At 37.9% G+C, this 21462-nt stretch overlaps 1 protein-coding gene across 5 annotated transcripts in view; it reads right to left on the bottom strand.

Annotated features, from left to right (window-relative positions):
* Positions 1-20478, bottom strand: part of Syx7 (syntaxin 7) — a 70520-nt gene extending 50042 nt beyond the window's left edge. Inside the window, exons 1-6 of one of the 5 annotated variants that reach the window (XM_067146808.2) lie at positions 20360-20389; positions 10834-11071; positions 7599-7726; positions 7179-7248; positions 4477-4570; positions 4216-4366 (exon numbers count right to left, since the gene is read on the bottom strand). In XM_067146808.2, coding sequence (XP_067002909.1) covers positions 4216-4366; positions 4477-4570; positions 7179-7248; positions 7599-7713 — 430 coding nt within the window. In that variant the 5' untranslated portion in view covers positions 7714-7726; positions 10834-11071; positions 20360-20389. Of the gene's footprint in view, positions 1-4215; positions 4367-4476; positions 4571-7178; positions 7249-7598; positions 7727-10833; positions 11072-19929; positions 20116-20150; positions 20233-20359 lie in introns of those variants that run through there. The other 4 variants (XM_067146807.2, XM_067146810.2, XM_067146809.2 and 1 more) reach the window with 4 other exon arrangements.
* Positions 20479-21462: the final 984 nt, after the last annotated feature.

The raw sequence follows: 21462 nt of genomic DNA, 5'->3' as shown, positions 1-21462 counted from the left end.
AAGCAACGGGGAAAATACCTCACTCCTCACTTCCCTAGTATACCTCTTCAGTGACACCTAGGCTATCTATGACAGCTGTTGGTGGAGCTGTAGAGGATCAAACCAGCCTTTGGGATGAATATTTTTATGTTTTCTAAATGCAACCAAGTGAGAGGATGGAGAATAACTTCAAGAAATCATCAACGGTAAGTACCAAGATATTGTCTGTGTTCTGTTCTATCTCGGAGAATGCTTAGCAGTAGTGTAGATTTCTCTTTTATTTGTCATGAGGTGACATAACTAGGACAATTTGGGTAACCTAATGTGGTCATCGCAAACATTTGGTGATATCCGTAATTGCGGTTAAGGTTCAATAAGGAGATAACTGTTCGTCCCGTGCAATATTTGAATTGTAAAGCACGCATTTCGTCGTAATTATTCGGTATTTCTTGATGATTATTCGTGAATATATGTAATGTTTTCTTCATAATAGAAATGGTATACCAGTTACTGCGTAGATAATCTTTGTGAGGTGATGTGATTTAAATGTCGATTTTAAGGTCTTCTTATTTAATAATTTTGTATACGCGTTCGTTGTGCAGTGTGAGTACTGTATTTACGCGAGTAATCCCTGGATATTTAAAAAAAAAATTTGAGGCACGAAATTGGGGTGCGGGTTTTATTTGCGTCAAGGTTGCCAACACACTCCTGGCTCACCTAGTTTTCGATGCTGAGTGTACAGTTATGCTTTGTGCAACCGTAGATGGAAAAAAAATTGTCTCCATACGTCATATTTAAACGGAAAACAATTCAGACTTTTAATTCTAAACTGAGTTAAATTTTTTTTTAAATAGTACCGTATTTTACAGAGTAATTTAAATTCAAAATTTTTCCGCATCACGATAGAACGCGTCTTCCGGAATGTGCAGGAATTGCTTTCTGCACTTTCACTCACTTTGGTGTTTCTATAGTGTGTTTCATAGTTGAAAATAGAGTGAAATCGTAATTCTTTTGTATTGAGCGTTTTAAGGAACGCCACAATATCACGTAGCAGGCAGTACGCGGAAAAGCAGAATCCGCGAAAACTGGCGAGGGTTGGCATTTCTGAATTACAAGATGGCTGTTAATTCGATATCATGTAATTGGAAGTCAGATTTCTGTATTACAAAGACTTTGAATTAACGAGGTTTTAATGTATCGCAAAACTAACATCAGATTTTGCCGGTGTGTCTATTTCAAGTGTTTACATTGCGTGAAAAGAATTATCCACCACCGGTCGTGTTACAGTCCAGTAAAAAGAGACCACGCGTGAGAAGTGTTTTAGGCCCATATTCACCAACGTCAGTTACTTTTGCTGTTATCTTAGATTTGTAAACTCGGATAATGTCATTATCTCGGATAACGCTCACTTCCGTATTCACCACAGAATTTATTATCTCGGTTTACCAAAACTAAGTTTTCGTTTCAATCTGAGTTTGAGCTGCAAATTACTAACGCACGCCCACACGGAAAACAAATGACTACGTGCTGCCACCGCTATCGAAATTTAAACCAAGTTTATGATTCCATTCGGGGTTTGCGAATAATTTGCATAAATTATGTCGGCTATTGAGCAGAAACGAAGAAAGAAGCCTAACATGACTTTCCGAGAGAGTGATTGTTATTAAATCTGGTGGCAGAAAGCATTAACAAAGATAATGAGAAATAAATTATGGCCTACCCATTGTATATTTCACTCAAATTATAAGGCAGTATTTCTTCGTTCTTCATTTAAAAGTCAGCCAGTCGCGTACCGTACAAGATATAATCGAGACTTCATTTTAGGCTTATCTGTGTAGTATATAAGTAATAATAATAATAACGTAAATGTTTCCACCTTTTCAATACTACAATATATTCACAAAATTACAAAATTATACGGTACTAGTTTCGACCCATCTAGGGGTCATCATCAGCCGTATTGGAGCAAAGATCATTTGTGGCGAAATCCTAAGACAATATTATTTTAAAGAATAACAAGTGAAATGAGATGTTATGGTAATTGTTAATAATACAAGGAATATACATACTAAGAGGTTTTTAACAAAGAATAAAGTATAAATGGGGTGTTGTAAAAATTATAATCATGGAAATCAGTAAGTTCTTGTATTGAAATGAAATATGGCTTAGGAAGAGGGCTTAAGGTGGGGCTGAAGGGTGCGGGAGAAAGTGTAATTGTCTTGGAAAAGTACCTTTGATTAAATTTAGGAATGAGTTTAGGTTGGCTGCATTATTGTTTCTGAGGAAAGTGATAAATAGATCGAAGAGTATGTTGGGTTTCTCTGAGATTTCATTGAGATTGTGACTGGCATTAAAGTATTGGTCTAGGTGTATGTAGTAATTTTCCACCTTAAGCCCTCTTCCTATGTTTTTTGAGACAAAAATAATTTGTTTGTTATAGGATGTATTATTTTCTTACGAAATTATATTGTTTTCTCCTTGAGTACATAATATTTCATGACAAAACTTCACATCTCCCTAACTTTGTATTTCAAAACTTAATATATCCACATTTAATTTCAAAAGTTAATAAATCCAGATTATTTCTGTAAATATCATTGGAATAAAAGGTAATGATTTCCTGGTATTCACATATATGAATATACCAATCAGATACTATAACTTGGGTTTTCGATCAAAGTTATCAAGGTAGGGTCACATAGCTATGAGCTTGCATTCGGGGGATGGTGGGTTTGAATCCTACTGCTGGCACATGTTAGACGGTTTTCTGTGTTTTCCCATTTTCACGCCAGGAAAATGCTGGCGTTATACCTTAAGTAAGGCTACAGCCGCTTCCTTTCCACTCCTAGCCCATCGTCGCCATAAGGCCTGCCTGTGTTGGTGAGAGGTAAAGAAACTTATTTGATTTATATTTAATATGTAGGCTACTTATTACAAACACAGGTATTTTTACATCTAAATCTGTGTATATAATAGATTTTTGACTTTCAGAGAATTGCGGGAAAACCATAAGTTAGTGTATAAAATTTTGAGTTATGTCAGTTCTTCTTCGTATTATATTATTATTATTAACTACGTAAGTTTTGTACTGTAATATAAGGAGCATGTATACTACTGCACAAGTATCTACTTTTTCCTGCATTTCATTTTTTAACTTATTTGTTTTGTATTATGTACATACCGGGAATACAAATGAAATTTCCATGTTCTTTCAAATCATTTAAGAAAAGACTAGGCAAATAATTGATGGGGAATCTCCCATCTGGGCAACAGCTCTAAACGCAGATCACTGATGATTGTGTGTACAGATATTTTTCCATCTAATTCTATATACTTATTTAATGGAGTTGTCACTGTGGGGGAAAGGCTTAGTAACATCAAAATTTGATGCGATGAGGTTGCTGCTAGAGAAACCTGAATCTGAAAGCTAAATGACGCGTAAGAAAACAGTTCATAGAATGAAGACCACATGGTGGCAGCAAGCATTGAATGTTGTTGCTGCTGTCTTATCAGTACACAGGTGCAATAGGAACGGTGACTCTAATGTGCCGTGAGTCAGATCACTGTATTGATTCAGTAACGTGAACAGTATCAAATGAATCGATTCAGTAAAATGTATGTATGTTGGGTATTCAGCCCGAAGGCTGGTTTGATCCTCTGCAGCTCCGCCAACAGCTGTCATAGACAGCCTAGGTGTCACTGAAGAGGCATACTAGGGAAATGAGGAGTGAGGTAGTTTCCCGTTGCTTTCCTGCATTTCATTTTTTAACTTATTTGTTTTGTATTATGTACTTACCGGGAGTACAAATGAAATTTCCATGTTCTTTGAGATGATATGTAATAAATTTCATTGTTGGTTCGTATTGAATTTTTGTGTAATCTTAGAATAATAAAATTTATTTAAAATGTTCCACATATTCAATACATACAGTTCTTATACATTAAGTCATAAGCATCCAAAACAACTATTTAAGATTATCAGTAAAATGAATCAAATATCCCATCACTAGTCTGCATCCCCTTCCCACAAAAAACAAAACAAAATTATTTCTGTGGATCAGAAACACTTTGGGAGCACTGAGCCCACAACCAAAGCAAGCAATCTTCAAAGCCTCCATTATTTGGCAGATAAATAATAATCTTCATGTTGGATATGCCCCAACAGCTCACTGAAATAACTGATCAGCACATCCTACAATAATGAACAGTTTTGAAATAAAGAAATAACTGCTTTACCTCCGAAAGGATCTCCTAGACCAGAATTAGCCCGAACTCTCTGAATCTGCTCTTTTCCTTTCCGAGCTGCATCACGCTGAGAAGACTGGAAGGAATTCAGGGCAGTAGTAAACTCATCTGCTAATCGGTCCTTCTGGGCTTTCCATTCTCTCTGAAAGTACACAAGAATTAATATTTAATATCTGCATTAAATAAAACTTAAAGGTTACCAAAAAACCCACAATCATAAGAGCCAATGCAAATAATTGAGAGTTTATATACCTGATCTGGGGCTGATGAAGTAATACTTGATAACTCCTTTAAACTTGCATTTGTGTCTTTTGCTAACTGTTGGGTATAGTTCTGGATCTGATGCCTACAAAATAAAGAAAGGTATTTCACAAGAGATTACATGCACTACAGTATGATAAGAATACAGACATTGCCTTTTGACACGAAGTGAAATACTTCCTTTCCAGGCCTTTTCTCAGTCACCCGGTAATAAAAAAGTGAACAGATGATTGGACTTCTTAAAATTTGGAAACAGACATTTGAAACACAGCATTCCATGGCAGCATTATTTACTTCTAATGGCTCTCAAGGTCAAGTCAGTCAACATTAAAATAAAAGACCTATAAGATGGATGGGAGGGAGGAGGATAACAGCGTGTTATCATCCCATACTTTGTACCAAGAAGTCTGTCCTGCAATGCCTCCAAAAACTCTAAAAAGTAGTTAGTGGGATGTAAAACAATAAAATTTTTATTTCATCATTCACGGCATGATTTAATTTCATGATTGTCCAGATCAAATATGAATTGGGAATGCAGGACGTGGAAGATTTTAAAAATACTATTTTCTCAAACTTTGGCTTTTCACTGGGTGATCAGATTACGTATGGAATGTGCGCATGGTAGGGAGTTATGCCTTCTGCTGACAAGAAAAGTTCACTGTAAACTCTCACATCTTGTTACATATTTTCTAGGATACACATTAACTGAGTAAAGAACTGGGGAAAAAAATTCCAACATGAATTCAAGGAGATGGCAACGAGATGCCAGGGTTCATGGGATAACTCGATGAATACTCACTACTAATTCTTCTTCTTTTACTGCTTTTCCCCCACCTGTGAGGTTGGCGGATTTTACCAATTTACGGCATGTTGCCCTTTCCAACACCAACCCTATGCGGAGGGATGTAGTTAGTACTGTGTGTTTTTTGTGGTGCTTGGCAGTGCGGAGTATTGTCTGAATGTGAAGAAGAGAGTTGAAAAAAAACCACAAACGCCCAGTTTTCGAGTCAGGAGAATTAATCAGATACCATTAAAATCCCTGACCTAGCCGGAAATCAAACCCTCTGAACTGAAGGCCTTGACTGATGACTACTCACTACTAATGGTATTTAATTAGGGAACAACAGAATGACATGTTTCTTTCCTAAAAGAACACTGTCAGATTCTATCAAACCACTCATCATGCATATAAACGGTAATTTCAACATTGTTTAAGCTATCCCCACAGTCTGTATTCCTAGAGTAATCTCTCTCTCTCTCTCTCTCTCTCTATATATATATATATATGGTGGCTGGTGTATCTGAAGCTAGGTGTTGCAGCAAATTTTTTGTCCCATTCTTATATCAGAAGTTTACAGAAATAACAAGAAACTCTATTATCATTAATAATGAACTACGTTCCTATTAAAACTGAAATATATCTGGCAATTAAAATACAGGAAATAAGAGGCTAATTGTACAGTATAACTACAATTATTTTTACCTCTCTTGAATTGAAAATTTGCCTTCCTGTTTTTCATCGATGCAAAATGTTGGTAATATTGTGGGTGGACCGGTATGATGTACCCTAGTAGTGTGGAAAAGAAATTACTGTTGCAAGAGGGAAAAAGCAGGCATGAAGTATCTCCGAAGAGTGGAGACTTTTGGAGTTGTTATTCGATAGGAGGTTTGATGGTCCTGTGCAACACCCAAGGACCGATAATATCGAGCGTGCTACCTGATGCTACATACAGGCTTAGGCTTACTGCTTGGGAGTTGCCACAGGAAAGCAACCCCCCCCCCCAAGTTTGATTCAAAGCCAACAGAGTTTATTGGTCCATTACGAAGCATTAGTACATCGAACGAGCAAAGATGCTTGATTTTAGCATATTTTAGAATATATGTTATGTTTATTAAACTAAAAAATTAGAAGACGACAAATAAAGTGTAAAATGATTGGGTGTTGGCCAACACTACAACAATACCATGCACCACCCCTGATTACATATAATATTTTTCTTCCTCCTTCTATTATTATTATACAAAGCAATGATACTGACACAAAAGAAAAATTATTAAAAATATTAATAGACTTAATGAATAAACAAATATACATTACTCTGATCATCTTGTCATAGTCTATGAGAACCATTGTTTCTACAATTATGCCTCATACTGAGTAGTTGATCGCTAAGGTCACTTGTAATTTGGAAAGTCTTTGAACCATCTTATATCAATTTCCTTTTAAATTACTTGATTGTATTTTCTGAATCTTTTAAGAATTTAATACATGGCTTGTCCTCCAGAATAATTTAGTTGGCTTTAATTAGTTTGGAATAGAAATACTGTATAACTGGATGCATTAGCCACACTAGACTCACAGTAGGAAGTTGCAGACACTACTGGCATCTGTAATACCCTCAAAGAATTTTATGAACTGAAGAGAAATGAATGTGTGTGTGTGTGTGTGTGTGTGTGTGTGTGCGTGTGCGCATGGCACAACTCTCTTAACCATGCCTAAAGTAACCTGATTTACAAATAATATTACTTATGAGGTTAATGAGTGAAGTAGAATTTCTTAATATTATGCGTAACACTATTTTCAAGACACAGTAGCACAATCAAATATCAGGGGGTTGGAAACTCATATTACTTCAGGATTCTGCAAAGAAAACAATTTGTAATTAAAATATGTAATAATACTGGGAACTTACAACTGATTCCGAAGTTCTTGTGAATCTTGAGGTGTTCCTAACTGGTTGACCATTTTCTGCATAGATGACACTAAAACACATTGGAAAACAATTATTTATCAGAAACTAATTTTAAAATGTTTTCTTCCTGTGCTCTTAAGAGTATTTATAAGGAGCAAACAATATTAATACAAGAGGATGGAATATAAATGAAATTGTATACAGAAACATTGAGTTCTGAAACACTTAATCTTGAGAATAACCAACACACTGTATGACTGACTGTCACTAGACAGCTATTAAGGTCACAACTGATGGAAAAGATTACAGAGGTATCTACGGTTTGTATTATTGTGTTCTGGAAAAAATACAAAAACAACATACTGCACAACATAAATTCTGTAACGTTTAAGAAAAAGGAGTAACATGACTGAAGCTTACCATTTTGTGAAATCTTCTGAATATTTGTTCCAATTGTTTGGGCCAACTTCCCAAAATCCTTTTCCTTCCGTGGACCCCCATTATGGTAAGAGGAAAAACTGTAGTTACCTTCCATTGTCAGTTATTTCCTAAAGAAAAAAAAAAGCAGAAAAATATCTGATATAACATTTAATTGAAATATTTCTGAACAAGATCAGTTCAGTTCACAACCATAATAGTATCAAAAAGGTAGCAACTTGGTGAATGTGCCACGCTCCTATATATTTAATATTTTATATAAAACATACGCTTTTATTTGCTTTATGATTGGTATTGGGTCCTTTTAGGTTCCTTTTTAGAAATAAGTGTAATTTAGAAGGGATTGTGATCATTCAAGTGCCAACCATGAAAATGCCACCTCAATCATTTATTTACACATGCACATTGGATGCTAGGTCGTGTTTTAAGTACTAACATTAATTAAGGTTAGGGGCACTACTTCTCTGAGAATATTAAGCGGCCACAGACATTTTAGTAAACTGACAAAAGAAGTCGTCAAGTAATTATTATCTTGTCCCTACACATATGAGAACCGGCAATGTATTTTGAGCATGTGCGAATAAACAAGGGAGAGGTAAGAAACCTTGGTGATAATCAACAACTCCTACAAAAACTAAGATTTCCAAGTAACAGTGTCTCCATTAAAGAGAGCAAAGATGAGAAACTAAAGAAACAACAATCCACGCCTTTTGGAAACTGTTCAGGTACGTAAACATGTGCATTCTCAAATAACTACCAGTGATGCCGCCAGGCCTGATCGTAGCCCCCCCCCCAGAATCTCTCTCAAACTGATGCTCCTATCTCACCGACTCCAAGAGGTATTTTGGAACCCAGTAGTGAGTGCGTGCAAACTTCTAGAACACTGCACCACTACCTTGAGCCTGATGAACAAAGTCTTCAAGAAAGTTTCAGCAACTGTACACCTAACACTAGAATCATAATAATAATGTTATCAGCTTTACGTCCCACTAACTATTTTTACGGTTTTTGGAGACGTCGAGGTGCCCGAATTTTGTGCCACAGGAGTTCTTTTATGTGCCAGTAAATCTACCGACACAAGGCTGACGTATTTGAGCACCTTCAAATACCACCGGACTGAGCCAGGATCGAACCTGACAAGTTGGGGTCAGAAGCCAGCGCTTCTAGCGTTTGGGCCACTCAGCCCGGCAACACTAGAATCAACTCAACTATTAATGTGAATAAATTTTTGGAAGCTACACGAAGTCTAAAATCTGATACACAACTTGTCAAAAGCAGTGGCGGTTCGTGCATGAAGGGCCTTTGGATGCCACCCCGCCGCCTTTTCTAAAACATTTAACGTTATATCACACTATAACTGATTATATAAAGAGATGGACAAATGTACCAGAGGTGTGCTATTCAGTTACACAATGTTATCTTTATTATTTTGGCTGCAAACATTTCGCTTTTCTATTTTCAAAGATATAGCAAAGGCTTTCAGACCGTAGCTGCTGTCTAGCAAGTACGATGTTTTCTCTTTACATAGTCTTGAGGCGCTTGGGCTGTGGCAGGAGAGCCCACAGTAGGTCCCTAGACTTAGCAAGTGTGTGGGATGGGGGGAAAGCCTGGAAGAACGATATAGACTTGTCAGGGGAAGGAAGAGTGCAGGCGGGTGTAAGCGCTGACCGGCGGAGCCCTCAGCAAGATCGCCAACCACTTTACAATACATCTTGGCTTTTTCTCCCATGTCTTACATTAACTGTTGTTAAGAGATTAATTCCAAAACATTTTACAAAACAATGCATTCCATTATACCGACTATTCAAACAATTCAGTTCTATAAAGAAGCTATAATAAAGATTCAAAATGTAACCATAACATGACGGCACTATTTGTAGGGTAGTCAAATTGTTAAATGCATTCTTTTCATGCTTTAAAATTTGAGCAAGGAGGGAGAAATTTGGCAGTGCACTGTATTTGTTTTCATGAATGTCGTTATTATCGTTTGTGATTGATTGTGATCAGTGAAACAGTGTAGTGCCATAGTAATCTGAATTTCATTAGCTGTTAGCCTGTTAATGTGTGAACATAAATTCCATCAACCAGCATCATCGGATTATTATTACTATTATTATTATTATTATTCATCTAAAAGTACCGTTGTGCTGGTCAGTGGAAACTGGACTGATTGAGGAGGAGGAGAAGATGGCGGCACAGCCCTGCCAGAGTAAAATGTCATGAACGCTTCTGGTCAAAAGAATGTTCTCACTGTAAAAAAGTGTTTCAAACTAACCATGTTATCAGCATGCATGTAAGTCGAGCTCATCCAGATGAACAATGATCAAAGTTAATAATCAAATGGTACCCGAGAGGAAAATGTAACAAATAATCAATAACCCTGTCATATGCCCTTACTCCATATGAACACTGTGGAAAGGTTTTAGAATTGAAATCAGGCTTTTGGTATGCAATCTAGTAATAGCAGGCTAAAACTCTGATAGTGAAAAGAGCAGATCCGAATAAAGATAAAAGAATTTAGAACAGTGGTGGGATCTAAAATATCAACACCACACGAGTCAAAATAATAATTTTTTACTATTCTGTTTTAATTGAATGCTGATAGAAACAGAATAAAGTTGATAATTTTACAAGCTGAAACCGAAAAATCCAAGGACCCCAAATATCTACACAGGAAAATCAGGAAGTATGTTTCCCAATTTCATTACTTAGTCTGTCTGATACAACCTGTCCTCCTGCTGGTATGTTGTTCACTGACAATTGTACAGCTATAATGGCCAGTACAATATAATGACTGCACACAATTTCTCTGTAACTCATTTAGAACCTTCATTGGCTTCTTTCTGTCCCTATGACTGCTTTTGTAGCAATGATCAGTACAGCTGGGTACTAATTAGCAGCGAAACCAGGTACAGTGAAATCTTCATACAACAATCACCGATACAACAACAATCCTCTCTGGAACGTTAAAATATTCTAGTCCTGGCATTAACTCCAAGAATTCAATGTAAACTTTCTCTCGATTTAATGATACTCTCTTAATGATAAATCTCTCCATTACGACTGCCTTTTCAGACTCTGGCGATGTGCTTTCCTGCTGGTACTATGATAATCCAAGCACAAAAGTAATTAGGAACATCTGTTATTGCCACATGAAGATTGAACTTTCTTATTGCGTAAGCATAGCAAGCAAGAGTGTTTATAGTTGTGTACTTACCAGAGGGGTGGGTTTGTTGAGCAACTCTGGAAACTCGACAGCTACATAATTCCAGGAAGATCTAGGTAGTGTGCATACCAGAAGGATTTAAACAGCAGTACTGTAGTTATTAGGCAGCTGCTTAAAACGTAAATATCCCGTTCATTATCTCATTTTGACACACTGCCGTACATTTTAAGGACTGTTGTAACTGTACCAATGAATGTCGACGCAATTAGGTCTTGGTGTGTTTCTCTGTCTGCGAAGAGGAATGTGAAACAGACTGTAATTTCAGATTGCTTTAACTACAGTAGTTTATAGTAGTGGAGTGCTGCATAGTGTGAACAACAATTATGCATGAGAAATTAAAATGATGTGGTCAATATGAATGTACTCTGGACATATATGGAAGAGAGAGTGTGTGTGTGTGCGGTTTTTTTTTCTGTTGTATCAAACTTCACATTAATGGGAATTAAATGATATGATGTGGCAGGATGTTAATGTAATTTAATTTTCAGATGTTACTATGTTCACCAATTGATATAAGAGTTAGTTATTCTAAATCCTTGTTTATAATGATAATTCCATCAACAATTCTTATTTCCTGTCCATGTATCAAGATTTCACTGTATTGGATGATACATTAATTAATTAATGTTATTTGCTTTACGTCCCACTAACTACTTTTCGGTTTTCGGAGACACCGAGGTGCCAGAATTTAGTCCCGCGGGAGTTCTTTTGCGTGCCAGTAAATCTACCGACACAAGGCTGACATATTTGAGCACCTTCAAATACCACCAGACTGAGCCAGGATCGAACCTGCCACGTTGGGGTCAGAAGGCCAGCGCCTCAACCGTCTGAGCCACTCAGCCCGGCTTGGATGATACACACGTCACAGCAAGTTGCATACTGGTACCACTGTTTCAAAGTAATAAAAAAACCTTAAACAATTACAATCATTACCAATATTACTTGGCCATAAAATGATGAAAAAAAAAAAGACCATGCTTATGTAAAGTGACTGGAACTTCTGGCAGTTGGAGTGAGAACGTCAATCTGTGAAACTGTTGTCACAAACAAACTTCTGTGTTCATTGTTTATAGTTTATTTGTAACATCAAAGAAAGATCTATATGGTAAGAAAGAATTAGGCAACTTCTTAGTAACTATAGTACAATATACAGTATATGCACCAGTACACAAAGTTAATTTTACAGTATTATGGTATTTTGTGTGTTACGCGTACCTGCTGATATTTGTCTGAGCAAGTGGGCATTTAATTTCAGAAAATCATGTTATTCAACTTGGGTCTGTGTAAAATTTGATTTGATCATCAGTGCTTGGTAGGCAGCACAAGTTTATTCTTTTCGAGGTCCACATTTCGTTAATTATTCAACAGAAGCAATAATACCTGAGAGACTACATAATACCAACCATTACTTTGATGTCTCATATCTGATTTCAGGTAGACAGCTCAGTCCATTATATGTCAACAGGTACATTAGAAACATTCCACACAGTAACATGGAAAGAAACAACAGGGAATTGGAAATGCTGTAAAGATTTGAGTGGCTTTGATTGTCTAACTAGGGTTACCAACAGCTACTGATCTCTCCTAAATACATCTCTGAAAAGTTGGAAATTTAAGCTGAATTTGTGAAGGCAGGACAATTAAGCTCTTTTGTAAGACAGCACGACATTTGTACAAAAAAGAACTGTCCTGCCGAAATAGGGACGGCGTAAGTAACATTTAAATACATCAATTCAACCCATTTTTATCAGATAAGTTTGAAAAATATAAGTATTGCTGCAATGAATTTATATGTCAGCATTGCTCATGAGCTTGCTCTCATCTCAATTGTCAATGAACTTCACTCACAAGCTATCTAATATTGTATTTCAGGCATATGGTTCTCACCAGATTACTCTATCTCTAACAGATAACGAGGCATGAGAAGGTCAGATGCTGCATCATTAAAATTGTTCACATATGATACCTAGAAATGGTACACACAATGCTCGATAAAGATCAGTTGCCAGCCTAACACCACAGTGGTGAATACTATGCAGTGCCCTCAACTGCTGAACCAAATGACACTTCAATACACCAAACAGGAAAGAATTGCATGTCAACATGTCCTTGCACCAGCAAACACTGTCCGATATGGCAAGACCAGCGCCCGCTCTCAGCTATTAAAATCACAAAACGAAGTATTATTGATATTTCAAAAAGTAATTGAAGTGTGAATAAATTCATAACACTTTGAACTTTTCTCTGCTATCATTATTACTATACAGTAAACTCTCAATTTAATGGATTATCAGGGGTTAAGGCCTGTTCATAAAATTAAAAGTACATAAAATTGCGAATCTAAGGATTGTACTGACAAAAAGACTTTCCATGGTATCAATATACCTCAATAGGAATAATTTAAGTACGCTGCATGTTATTTTACGATAAATTTGGCTTGAAAAATGTATCAGGTTTCAGCTGGTCTCCACTTGTATGCTGTTTCTTGAACGTATCTGCTGAAAATGTTTATAATAAGCAGTCCCGTCTGGATTTAATGAGGTACCTGTGAACAAGATTATGTCATCCATATGTTCTCTAACCACAGACAGTTCCTGACGAGCTGAAACTGCTTCTTCTTCTTCTTCGTCATCAACTTTCTGATCATCCCCATAGGACATGCTCAGCAATTTCAAAAGCTCTGAAATTGTGTTCTTGTTCATTTCTATTCCATAATTAATTTTGTAATTATTTTCATTATCTGTGCTTTCTTGTCGAATTATGTCCACTAAATCCGAAGTCCATTGGATCAAGGGTCTTTCTCTAGTTCCAGTTAAGAGAGTGGGTTCGAACCCCCACTGCTGACAGCCCTTAGATACCCATTTTCACACAAGGCAAATACTGGGGCTGTACCTTAATTAAGGCCACGGTCGCTTCCTTCCCACTCCCTACTTCTAGCCCTTTCCTATCCCATTGTCACTGTACGAACCGTCTGTGGCGGTACGACAATGCAAACTATAAAGAAGTTCCATTAGAAAAACAAAGTTGGTGTTGATATCTTCGTTATTAACCCTAGGGAGAAATGTTATACAATGTTTCATAAGCCCTTTAATACCATTCAGGAATATAAAAACAGAATATCAATATCTTCACTGGATTAGGAGGCATTTTTGTGGAATATCTTAGGTGAATCACCCTGTATTATGTGAAATGAGCTTCAACATTAGTAACAATTTGAGTGTAATTCCTGACTTGCAGCATTTCATCAAAGGGCACACAACATTGCACGGTGATAGCAATATCATATTGTGACATTTCTATAATGGTAAGGTACACTCATTGGCAAACAGAATGAAACACTACTATTTCAGACAAAATTTAATGTTAGCCCATTTGAAACCTTGTATAAATTGAATGTTATAACATTACAACAATATGGCAATGTATCATAAGTTAATTAGCCCATTTGAGAAGTTCCAGCAAAATAATTGATTAACATTACCGATCGTGACAATACTGCCATTTCCCGCCTTTTGACAAGAATAACCACAAATAGCTGCCGTACGGTTTAATGCTGTGAATTCTTGTGCTACTTATTTTTGTGGACATTACAGCGTGTCTACAACAGTTAGTCTCGCTTCTAAGTCAGCTCATAATGGCTCTTTCACCTGAAAACGGAGCAAGGGCCATAGTGTTAGTGGAGGATGGGCACAGTATACGATATGTAACAGATGTAATAGGCATGTTTTGTTCTAACGTGTACAGAACTGTTAAAAGGTACAGAGAGGACATCTACACCAAGAGGCCCGGTTCTGGTCACAGGAGAGGCACTACTGAGCGTGATGACGCTTTCTCATAATGCAAGTTCTTCGTGATCAACACACAACAGCTGTGAAGGCCAGAAATTGTTTGTGGCAAGTACGGGGCACGAACATCAGCAAAAGGACAGTGAGGAGGAGGTTGTATGAAGAGGATTAAAGTCCACGAGGCCCCCCACAGGACCTCTGCTTACACATGAGCACCGTGCCTCTCGAATGCAATTCGCCAATGCCCATCGAAACTGGACTGTAGAGCAGTGGAGCTCAGGGCTGTTCATGGAGGAATCCAGATTCTGTTTCAGGGTATCGAATAGAAAGGAGAGAGTATGGAGTAGGTCCAAGGAATGTTATTCAACCTGTACTTTCTCTGCAAGGACAGCATTCAATGGAGCCTCTGTGATGATCTGGGCTAGGATTACCACTGATGTATGCACAGAGCTTGTGTTCGTTGAGAGGGAAGTCTGACAGCCCACCGAAACATCGAGAAGATGTTAGTGGATTATGGGGTGCCTTTTGCACCTGTCATTGGATAGAATTTTATCCTGATGCATGACAATGCTCGCCCACACATTGCCGTTTGTGTACATGAGTACTGGATGAAGTCAGAATTGAGCATATGGTGTGGCCTGCTCGTAGTCCCAACCTAAACCCAATAGAGCATGCTTGGGAGACGTGCCAGGAGTCATTCTCCTGACACACTGGCTCAACTTCGGGCTGTGCACCAGGCAGAATGGGAACTCTTTCACCAAGATAACGTTTGAGATTGTATTCTGAGCATGCCTGATCGAATCACAACTGTAACTGCAACTAGAGGTGGTAATACCCATAACTGAGGCAATGGAAATGTGTCAAAAACATGTGGACAAATGGACTGCATAGGAAACTGTACACAGTTCCAAGTTTTGACACTTCCAAATTCGTGTTGGTGGATTGTTGTGATTGTCACGATCAACAATATTTATCAATTATTGCGCTGACACTTCTCAAATAGGTTAATTAACTTATGATACATTGCCATATTGTTGCAATGTTATGATACTTGATTTTTCAATGGTTCAAATGGACTAACATTAAATTTTGTCTGAAATATGTAGTGTTTTGCCTTTTGTCGCTGATGAGTGTATCATTCTGTAATCTGTGTCCCACTCCACGGATGACTATTCAGTATCTTGGCCTTCCAGCCTTTGGATCCCAAAATCAATTCCTGGCTGTGTCACAGAATTTACAACGTGAAGGGGTTAATTCCCTTGGCCTGGTGACCAGGGTATTTGCTCTCCATGCCATTCCTGCGACTCACACGACACTCATTACCCATCCTCATAAGAGGTGCTGCTTTACTTAAGCTCCACCAGGCAATCTATATACAAGGCTTTTTCTAGGAGAATGCTGACGGACAGGCTACCATAAAATTTTGACAGCCCCAAAGAAGAAGCAGAACAGCTTGTGTTAAAAAAAATAGGCTAATGCAAAATGTCACAATAATGACCTAAAGAATTTTTCCTGTTACCTGAAACAATGGATGGAGAATCACCTTCTGCAAACAAAAGATATTTCTATGTCAGAAAGTGCTAAACGTTGAGCTGTTCAACTTGGCCAGACAGTCCTGGAATGACTTATGGTGAGACAAAATATAATAATTCCATACTCAACTTGGGCTTCCTGATACACAAATTGTTCTAGGTTTCTAGGATTATGGTAAGGACAAGAAAACAGAAAACAGTGAAGTGTCCTCATATCTACCAGCGAGTGTGAACATAGATTTTCTCAACTGAATCTGATCATCACACCTACAAGAGCTTCACTGCACTTTTCTATTGTCACTAATCTCCTGTTTATCAATTTAGTTGGTCCTCCACTGCTGCTGTAAACTACTGTTCTCTTCTGTTTCATATCAACAGAAAAATATTCTAAGTTTATAAGACCAATATTTAAAAAAATCTGTTTAAAAAAAGATAGTTAACACAGCACACTCTCTGATAATAGCCTTAGTTTACAAAGATCAAATTATGTTATCACTTATGACTAGCATAAGAACTCTTAGACAGTAATAAACTAAGACACTAACAGAATAAGTTGTGTGTGTGTGTTGAAGGGGGGTATTTTTGTTATAATGGAAGCCATGGGGAGCCTCCATGGCTCAGACGGCAGCACATCGGCCTCTCACCGCTGGATACCGTGGTTCAAATTCCGGTCACTCCATATGAGATTTGTGCTGGACAAAGCGGAGGCGGGACAGGTTTTTCTCTGGGTACTCCGGTTTTCCCTGTCATCATTCATTCCAGCAACACTCTCCATTCTCATTTCATAGCATCTATCAGTCATTAATAAATCACTTTGAGAATGGCGATCCCATCGTACTAATAGCCTATATATGATTCATTCATTACATCCCTGATCCAGTCAATGACTGGAAAACAGGTTGTAGGTTTTCAATGGAAGCCATGGTCGAACAATAAAGAAGAGTTACAAAATGTAACGAATGAACTTGAGGACTATGCTGTAAATAACAACTTGGAAATCAACAAAAACAAAACAGTATAGATGGTATTTCGGAAAGGGGGAAGAATTTCAACCAAAAACAGACTACAATGTGGAGGGGAGGACCTGTGGGTTGTGAACCTATTTAGATATCTAGGTATCAAATTCCAACCTATAGCTACCTCTTCTAAAAGCCATGTAAGAGAGATCCTTGGCAGCCATTAGAAGTATACAGTAGAGTCTCGATTATCCGACGTAACCGGGACCTGGAGTACGTCGGATCACCGAAAATGTCGGATAATACAGAATAACTTTGAAAATGAACTGAAACCAACAGGAAGGCTAAAACAATGACGTGTTTTACGGTGCTCTATTTATTGAATTACCAATTCAATTGTACAGTACATGCAGTAGTAAACGAAAACATTCCAGATGTCTTACGAAGAGAAACTTTTGTCCACAGATATTAAGCTACCTAATACCGTACCGTTTTTGCCACCGATCACGCCACCCAGCACTGGCAGGAATGGTGCCAGATATTGGCAGGCCCTTTTCCCGGTGTTGAGATACCAAAGAAATAGTGCTTCACTTACTTTTTCGTACTGACATTTTTCATTGTATTTCTCTGCTCTGGTAGAGCACAACTTTTCAACTTCTTCCCTCTGTTTTTTCCAGTCTCCTACTGTAACACGTCCAACACCATAATCTGAAGCCACATTTTGAAGAGTTTCCCCTTTGTCCAGTCTCTTTAATGCACTCAATTTGTGTTCCATAGAAACAGTCACTTTCTTCCGTTTACTCGCCATACTCACAGAGGATATGAACACTATAACATCCGCACCCAACCAATACTACACTGACTGAAGACTCACTGCACCTGTCCTTGAGAAAAACCCAGTCCTACCGCCGGCGTTCAGGCCAGTGCTTGTCCCCTGGTCGCACCCTCCACAGCGGGTGTGTCTGAATTTAGTCTCCACCAAAAGTTGAAATTAAGTCTAACAGTGTCGGATAACACGGAATGTCGGATAAGCGAAGGTCGGATGAGCGAGACTCTACTGTATATGATATCAAGGATCCCACGAGACTATCTCTGAATACGGCCATGATGTTATTTTACGCCAAAGTCCTTCCAATAATAACTTATGGGTTTGAACTCATTTGGGAGCATCTATCAGTATCGGACCTACGAGTAATTGAAGATGTTAAAGCTAGATTTTTGAAAATAACTCTTGGGATTTCCAAGACGTCTCCTTCAAGATTGGCATATGAACTTGCTTCAGATACGTTTCTACTGGAGGAATTAAAATTCAGAATGAAACTCCCATCTACGAGGCAGCAACAAGAGCTTCTACAGAACAGGAAGAAGAAAAGAGCTGACATAGACCAAGACTTCAACTCGACAGACGCTATGCTCGATCGGAGATGGACAGAACAGAACAATATTATGAGGAGTCCTTTAAGTAGGTTGGCAATACATCGATTTCACCATATGCTATGTAGCCAATCGGGCTTCCACAAACCGTCTGTGTACGTAAGCTTTGTAAAGCCTTGTGTGAATGATATCATTTCAGCAAATGCATCAAAAGAGAAAGATCCCTAATAGAATACTGTAAAACCTAATGCACATTTGTGCACTGTTTACTTTAATAATAAAAAATGGAAGCCATTCTCTTTTCAGTTTCAACTCAAGTTAACATAGGAACCTGTAAGTTTTTCAGTGTGTCATAACTATTGTAATGCAAGATTAAGTAAACACTACATTATACCTGCAAAAGAAAACATTTTATGAATAACAGAATCCTTTAGAAAATGCCTGAAAAAGAAAATATTTGATTAACAACAGAATTCTGAAATGAAAACCTACAACCTGTTTTCCAGTCAATGACTTGGTCAGGGATGGGATGAATGAAGCCCTCAACTTGCGGCGAGGATAGGAATTGTGCCGGCTGCCGAGGCCTGTCGCACTCCTCTGGGGCAATGATTAATGACTGACAGATGAAATGAAATGATAGTGGAGAGTGTTGCTCGCATAAAAGATCACAGGGAAAACCGGAGTACCCAGAGAAAAACCTGTCCAGCCTCCGCTTTGTCCAGTACAAATCTCACATGGAGTGACTGGGATTTGAACCACGGTATCCAGCGGTGAGAGGCCGGCGTGCTGCCACCTGAGTCACGGAGGCTCATAATAACAGAATTCTGCTAAAAATATATATACATAATTATATTTCCAGGTATTTTCTAGTGTTTTCTTACACTTGCATTAGTTTAGATACCAGTACCCTAAAACACTTACAGTTGCATGAGAATACGTGATTGTTGCAGAATTCAATTCATTTAGGCCTATACTAAGTAGTCCTTGTTTTATATAGGACTGATAACCCTGCTGTTCTTATTTTGAAACTAACCATCTATTGTTTCTAAAATCATGTTTTTGTATGGGTAAAAGACTAAATCGTTCAAAACTTATTTATTAGCACCCTTAAATACCATAAGAAGGTTAGATTCGTTTTAAGTGATCAAATAAACCCAACAACCATACAGCAACATCATTATATAACAGGTTTCAAAATAAATGCCAGTGGAAAAAACTGATCATCTTACATGATTTTGAACAGTAGGCCTACGTATTCCCAAGTCAGACGTAATGAGATAAAATATACGTTATATTTCACAGTTAAAAATTTACCTTCACTTGACTGACAAATTCTTAATGTACTGTTTCTCCTAACCTCAAAGATGAACAACTTCACTGGGCTAAACATTCGCTTCACAAATTGATAGGAAGTATAATTTTCATTCAAATAAACTATACCTTCAAAACGCTGAACTTACAGTAAACTGTACAGAAGCACCTCACAAATACCAGGTAGTGATAATACCATAATTCATTTAAAAACGCACTTGTAGGGCATGAAACAACGGTCGAAGTTGAAAACAACTACAGTTATTTCTTCTACGTACAGTACGAGAAACAATGAGTTATAGTCTTATTCGTGCCATCACTCGAAACAGGCACATAATTATCAGCTTTACCTTAAATTATGAGCGGACTTTAACCACGATAATGAAACTGTCACTGCACAACCTATGGTTGGAAATTGCCACAGTTATAAACTTCTTCTGTCCACATAATGAAGCTCCTACGAAAAAGAGACTATCTTTCTCCACTATTCCCAAGATTCTAAAATTAATTAAATTCGCATCTATTTATATTTCTTTATTATAAAATCTGTTATTATTACCTGACAGAACTATTGATTACAATGTCCCGGAAGTTGCCCGGAAGTCACACACATCACAATTACAACATATCTCGATACCGTCTCGATATGCAGCGATAAATCGTTAATCACTGGTGTCGATTGTGCCATTGTAACTGCGCATCTCTCATGACGGGGGTCTTTGGGGGTCTCTTCTCTCTCTTTATTTGCTTTGGGGTCGTCCAACATTTCATACCGTCCTTGTAAATTTCAGAAGGTTATAATTGAAAGAAATGACGTACATTGAGGTTTTGTTTTAAGAAGCAATGAATCAACAAAAGTTTGTAACATTTTGAGAGAGAGTAAGTTAATTCATATGTATAGGCCATATCCATGGGCGAGCATATGATAGTTAAAGGGGGGGGGGGCTAGACCTGGGGGTATGTAGTATTTTTAATACTTTGGAAGATGAATGGCGACTTGTATTCTGCGGTAGAATAACACGGTATCCCCTGCCGGTTGGTGGGGGGCGGTACTACCACTTCTATGTAATACCGACTTTTAAACCATTTTCTTGAAAGAAAAACACCTGATTACATTAGATTTTCTCCTTTCCCTGAGAACTAGTGGGGGGCCGCAGCCCCTCCTTGCCCCCAGGCATGGGTGCCCTTGGCCCTATCTACTACCAAATTTTAAAATCCATCATTTAATTTTATTTAATTATATATCCATTCAGTTTCATTTTACCTATGTTGTTATGGTCTTTTTCCCTGTGGGTGGGGACTGTAGAATAACACCCACGGTATCTCCTGCCTGTCGTAAAAGGGGCTCCAGGGGCTCTTAACATGGGAGTGTGGTTTGGTGACCACGGCCCCTAGCTCAGTCCTGGCATTGCTTCCACGTACTTCTGCCAGGCTCCTCACCTTCATCTATCCTATTCGATCTCCCGATCAACTCTTGTTCTTTTCTGACCCCGGCGGCATTAAATTTGTGAATCCTAGTGAGTTTTCATGTTCTTGACCTTTGTGGCCCTCGTCTTTCTTTGGCCAATGTTTTCATTTTTTAAATGTTGGACCTCTTTCATTTTTGCTCTCTGATTAGTGTTAATAGAGGATGGTTGCCCAGTTGTACTTCCTCTTAAAACA

Source organism: Anabrus simplex, chromosome 5 (genome assembly GCF_040414725.1).
Source record: "Anabrus simplex isolate iqAnaSimp1 chromosome 5, ASM4041472v1, whole genome shotgun sequence".
NCBI classification, from domain to species: domain Eukaryota; kingdom Metazoa; phylum Arthropoda; class Insecta; order Orthoptera; family Tettigoniidae; genus Anabrus; species Anabrus simplex.
Note: the sequence above shows the minus strand (reverse complement) of the source record. Positions and strands in the feature narration are given on the sequence as shown.